Below are 5,576 nucleotides of genomic sequence, written 5' to 3'. Positions count from 1 at the left end.
CGCCCGGCCCCGCATTCCCTGAGGAGATTATCCCTCCTCACATGAGCCGGCCGGGAGGAGGGGACACCAGGGGGACAGGGAGGGGGCACTGGCACTGGGGAGCCCAGCAAGGGTCCCCGGGGGCAGGAGAAGGGGCAGAGCAGCTTTGCTGTTTGGGCTGGGGCCAGGGATTCCCCACGGACACTTTGAACTGCAATTCCTGGGGGGATTCACCCAAAAAGCACAAACCTGAGCCTCTGCCCTTCCATGGGGCAAAGTTCCCACCTGCTGGCAGGAGGACACTGTGGGACACCCCACACCTCCCTGGCCAGCATATCCCAGGGATCATTGAGGTCCCCACACAGCCAAGGTAAGAAATAAGGTTTGCTCCCCCCAGGACCCCCCTGTGTCCCTCAGGACCCCCCTGTGTCCCTCGCTGTGCTGGCTCTGGCACGTGGCCAGCTACAGGGATGCCCCCCTGGCACACCCGAGTGTCCCCTGCCACAGCTCCTGGGAGGCTGAGACCATCCTCCCTCTGTCCCTGGGATCCCGTGGGATCCCCTAATGACAAGGGACTGGCAGGGGAACGGGTTCCCATTGTCCCCACTGCAGCCCAGTCCAAGGGGGGCCAAGGGCACCTTCCCCCCACTGGCACGTTGGGGCCTCACAGTGCCCAAAGGAGGGTGACAAGGTTGGGGATCCAGCCAAGGGCAGTCCAGGGGGGGTGCTGGACAGGGAGAGAGCCCCCCCTGGGGCTGGGTCACAGGGCAGGACCCCCAGGGGTACCCTGGGAAAGGGCACACTCATAAAACGTTAAACCTCTGCTCTTTATTCAGTGCCTGGTTCCCCCGGCCCGTTCCCGAGCGAGCGCTCCGCAGGTTTTCCAGGGGTGACCAGAACACCAGGAGTGCTCGGGGAAGGCTGAGCAGGGCCACACTGGAGGAGGTGTGGGGCAGGAGGGCACCTCCTCTGTGCATCCCCATAGTCCCCGTGGGGACACGGCTCTGCCCCGGCCGTGGGGTGAACTCCGGGCACCGCCAGCGCTGGTCCCGGGAAAGCTCCATGGAGTGGGAACTGCCACCTCCTGTGTCCCACCCCTGGGACAGCGGGGAGGGGGCCGGGCCCCCAGCCCCTCTCCAGCTCGCATTATTGCTATGTCAGAGCAGCAGAGCGGCTGGGAGGGGCTCGGGAGGGGCTCGGGAGGGGCTCGGGAGGGGCTCGGGAGGGGCTCGGGAGGGGCTCGGGGGTTCGCTGTCCCGGGAGAGGGGACGAGGACGTGTCCGAAGCCAAGGATCCGCCGCCGGAGGGGGGGCTCTCGTGTCTCTGGGAAGGGGGGAGGAGGGAGCTGCCGTGTCTGCCCAGCCGTGCCAGGGGTGCCAGCAGCGCCAGGGCTGGCACCGGGCGGCAGGAGAGCTGTGCTTGTGTCCCAGAGGAAACACCGCCCGTGCTCCCGAGCCCGGAGCCGAGGCCGAACAAAGTCATTGCACCTGGGATGGGGAGGGACACTGGGAGAACGGAGGGACGGGCAGGGCCCCCGCCCGCCCTAGTTGCGCTGGCTGGGCAGCTCCTGGGAGATGAATTTCCGAAGGCGCTCGAGGTACTGGCTGTAGAGTTCGATGTCGTTGTGCCCCGCCCCGTCCACCCAGAGCGGCTCCACGGCCTTGGGGCAGCGCTCGAACAGCGCCAGCCCGTGGGAGAAGTCGATGACCTCGTCCTCCGTGCCGTGGATGATGAGGACGGGAGAGGTGATCTTGGAGATCTTCTCGATGCTGCCAAAAGGGAGGGTGGGGAAGAGAGGAGAGAGGGGTGAGCACGGGGACTGACATTGCCATTCCTGTCCTGCCCCCTCAAGCACATCCCGTGGGAGAGGGACCAGGAAATGCTCTTTGATCACAGGGACAGGGAGGGACAAGGAGCTGCTGCCAAGGACGAGCCCCAGGACAAGATCTGCCCTGGTGTGACAGATGAGGAGCAGCCAGCAGTGACAACATCCCCGGGGGACCTCAGCACTGCTGTAGGACATCCCTCCCCTGCCAGGATCAGCCCTGCTGTTCCCAGCCTGGCCCCAAAGGCCACTCGAGGCCACTGGGACACAGAGCGTGGGCTGGTGGCTCCCCAGGCACAGCTTCCACCTTGGGGACCATCCCCTGGGCCCCCCTGGCCTGGCTGCAAGGGAGAGGAGAAGGAAGAGCTCGTCCCTCAGCACTGCTCCTGCCACCTGCAGAGCGGGAAAACCCCGAAGGAATCACCCCTGGGGGACAGAGGGGTCCCGGGACTTGTAACACTCAACAAGGGGCCAGTGGAACAGCCCCAAAGCTGGTGGGCAACTACACTGGGACAGGGTGGCCAGGAGGTGATGCCAGAGGGGACTGGGGTGCACACATGGCACAGCCCTCGGGGGGGGCACGGTGACCCCGGGGAGGGTTATGACCCCCTGAGGGGAGCAAATGCCGGGCGAGGGTCCCGAAGAGGGTGTTTAAGCCCATCCCAGGAAACACTGGTGTCCAGGACAGAGCTGGGCTGGGCACTGCCCCTCCAGCCCTGGCTGCCCCTCTGCCCAGGGCACTCACTTGGGGAAGGCATCGAACCAGTAGGTCTTCTTGGTGTCGGGGAAGGCGACGCGCATGCCCGAGGTGAGCGGCGAGTGCAGCACGATGGCCGCGCACTCGTAGCGGGAGGCCAAGTCCACCGTGGGCACGGTGCCAATGCTCTGCCCGTACAGGATGATGTTCTCTGGGCTGATCCCGTACCTGGGGGGGCACAGAGCAGGTCAGCACCCACACACCTGAGTCACGGCGCCAGGAGATGACAGACTATGACTGTGGTTGGAAGGGACCCATCGGGATCACCCAGTCCAACTCCCGGCCCTGCACGGGACACCCCAGGAGTCCCACCCTGTGCCTGGTACAGCTCAGGGGTCGCCCTGCTCTGCCACAGCCCCACACGAGGCTCCCAAGGGTGTCTGTCCCCCTGGCTGGGCCCAAGGCAGTTCCCTGCACCCCCAGGAGCAGGGAGAAGCCAGGGCTGAGCTGCCAGGTGAGCTGTGAGGGTGCCAAGGCTCTCCCTCGCCAGGGGCAGGGTTATGGGGGGCTCACAAACCCCGGATCGCAGCCATGTGGGGCAGCTCCCAGCTCTGGATCACGCTGCCAGCCAGGGCAGAGGAGGCAGAGCCCAGCACAGGGCTGCACCCCAAACCCAGTGGGGGGACCGGGGCTGAGCCAGACCGGGAGCACAGCTTGTGCCGAGCTCGTGTCCCGCAGCACCCCCGCCCTCAGGGCCCCCCGGCCGCTCCTCCCGCAGCTTTCCAACCACCCCTTCCTGTTCCGAGCGACCCAGGGTTCCCTCTCTGGGGAGGTTTCCTGTTTTCCAGGCTGCTGGACAGCAGGGTTTTCCTGAGAGCAGCACAGACATCCTCCCTGCCCCGCTCACCGCGTCCGCAGCGCCTGCCACGCGGCGTCGATGTCGGAGTAGAGGTTCCTCTCCGAGGGCTTCCCCGTGCTCACGCCGTAGCCGGAGTAGTCGTAGGAGAAGATGTTGCAGTTGATTCGGGTGCCCAGCCCGATGTAGAAGCTGCTCATCTGCCCCAGGTCCACGGCGTTGCCGTGGGAGAACAGCACCGTGTACCTGACACCGGGAGACGGGAATGGCGCGTTATCCCGGGAAGGAGATCCACGGGAAGCACCGGCCAGCCAAAATCCAAACCCTGGGACACGAAGGGCCAACACCCCTCTGCCCAGCAAGGAAAGCCCTCGTGACACCCCCAGAGACACCCAGACCCTCCTGCTGCCGGGGCCCCAAGCGGGAACTGCAGCCCCCAAGGCAGGAGGATGATTCTCCTCAAGTTTCTGAGTCTATTTTTGGTAAAAAGCTCAGGATTTGGGGCCGTTTGCCCAATGGGGATTTCAAGTAAGAATTCTGACAAGCGGGTTTTTTTTCCTCTCCTGAGCCTGGCAAGACACCAGATGCTGGGAGAGAAGTGGATTGTGGGAGTGACAAGGCACAAGAAATTTCCACCATAAGGGGAAAAACAATGTTAATCATAAAAATTAACACTAATAGTGGATTGATGGAAGCTTGGCTCCTTTCTGCTGGAGGGAGGGAGCAGGACCCACTCCCTGCTGGGCCCCCCAAGCTGCTCTGAGGGGTCTGTGGCCAGGCTGAGCCTCCAGTCCTGGGCTGGATGCCCAGGAAGCCCCAGCAGGAAGGGGCAGGATGAGCTGTGGGGAGGTCAGACACCCAGCAGAACCTGTTATCCCAGGCTTTGGGAGGTCTGGCTCCCCCACAGCCCAGGTTCTCCCCTGCAGCCTGGAATGCTGATCCTTGGGGACACCTTGTTCCCAGGTGTGCAGGGTCAGCTGAGATAACCTGGCCTCCCTCTGCACCCCAAACTGTGCCACTGCCCGGGCAGCAGCTGCCCAGTCCCCCCATCCCCAGAGGGGCTCTCAGTCCCACACTCCAGGCTGCCCCTCTCCACCTTCCCAGCTCACAGATCCATGGGGGTGACCAGCAGTGGGATGTGCCCAAACCACTCCTGGGCTTCACTCTCATCACTCTCCTCCTTGAGGAATCCAATGTGCCCATGGATTAGACTGAACAGAGCAGGCTCTGGCTCTCCTGGCTGGCACGGGCTGCTGCCCCTCCCCACGGGGGACAAGCAGCCAGTGCAGCCCCTGCAGTGCACCTGGAGTCACATCAGGGAGATCTGCAGGACAGCCTGGGGAATCCCTGCTTTGCCTCTGCTCCTGCTTTAACCCCGTTCCCAGTGCAGCCACAAGCCAGACCGGTCCTGGGAGCTGCCTGACCAGCTGCCTCCACCCCTGTGCAGGGCCAGATCCTCCAGGGGGGAGGGAGGGGAGGGACAGGACCCCCTGGCACAGCCCCAGCCCGGCACTCTGTGTCTCCTGGGGACACTGGGGTGGGACCTGGTGGGTGCTCCCCAGGAACTCTGGGGCTCCAGCACCGCTGAAAGACCTGGTGGGTACTTCCCAAGGACACTGAAGGACCCAGTGGGTGCTCCCCGGGGACCCTTGGGGTTCCAGCCCCCCTGGGAGACCCAAGTGCGTGTTCCCCAGGGACTCTGAGAGACCTGCTTGGTGCTCCCTGATTATCCCGGTATTCCAGCTCCCCTTCCAAGCTCCAGGGGACCGTGAGGTTCCAGCCATCCTAGGAGACCCAAGTGGGTGTTCCCTGGGGACCCTGAGGTTCCAGCCATCCTAGGAGACCCAAGTGGGTGTTCCCCAGGGACCTTGAGGTTCCAGCATTCCTGGGAGACCCAAGTGGGTGTTCCCTGGGGACCTTGAGGTTCCAGCATTCCTGGGAGACCCAGGTGGGTGTTCCCTGGGGACCTTGAGGTTCCAGCATTCCTGGGAGACCCAGGTGGGTGTTCCCCAGGGACCCTGAGGTTCCAGCATTCCTGGGAGACCCAGGTGGGTGTTCCCTGGGGACCTTGAGGTTCCAGCCATCCTAGGAGACCCAAGTGGGTGTTCCCCAGGGACCTTGAGGTTCCAGCATTCCTGGGAGACCCAATGAGTGCTCGCCAGGGACCCTGAGTGACCTGCTTGGTGCTCCCTGTGCCCCTGGGTGCTCCCTGGGGTCCC

General features: G+C 64.4%; 1 protein-coding gene across 1 annotated transcript; it reads right to left on the bottom strand.

Moving 5' to 3' along the window:
- Positions 1 to 1,207: 1,207 nt before the first annotated feature.
- On the bottom strand, positions 1,208 to 4,474 carry ABHD17A (abhydrolase domain containing 17A). The gene is made up of 4 exons (XM_029965660.1): positions 4,467 to 4,474; positions 3,409 to 3,708; positions 2,550 to 2,729; positions 1,208 to 1,748 (listed from the first exon to the last, which is right to left on the bottom strand). Exons 1-4 carry the CDS (start codon positions 4,472 to 4,474, stop codon positions 1,523 to 1,525), a joined length of 714 nt encoding a protein of 237 aa, XP_029821520.1. The 3' UTR covers positions 1,208 to 1,522.
- Between the last annotated feature and the right edge of the window lie 1,102 nt (positions 4,475 to 5,576).

The sequence above is a fragment of the Manacus vitellinus genome, unplaced genomic scaffold (assembly GCF_001715985.3).
Source record: "Manacus vitellinus isolate BGI_N305 unplaced genomic scaffold, ASM171598v3 scaffold_114_pilon, whole genome shotgun sequence".
Lineage (NCBI taxonomy): Eukaryota > Metazoa > Chordata > Aves > Passeriformes > Pipridae > Manacus > Manacus vitellinus.
The sequence above is the reverse complement of the archived record's forward strand: the minus strand, read 5'-3'. Positions and strand labels throughout refer to the sequence as shown.

Excerpts from the sequence above, each read along its gene's own strand:
- ABHD17A (XM_029965660.1), bottom strand. Across the intron at positions 2,730-3,408 it reads TGGCAGGCGCTGCGGACGCG|GTACGGGATCAGCCCAGAGA; the intron begins GTGAGCGGGGCA and ends GTGCCCCCCCAG. Across the intron at positions 1,749-2,549 it reads TGGTTCGATGCCTTCCCCAA|CATCGAGAAGATCTCCAAGA; the intron begins GTGAGTGCCCTG and ends CCCTTTTGGCAG.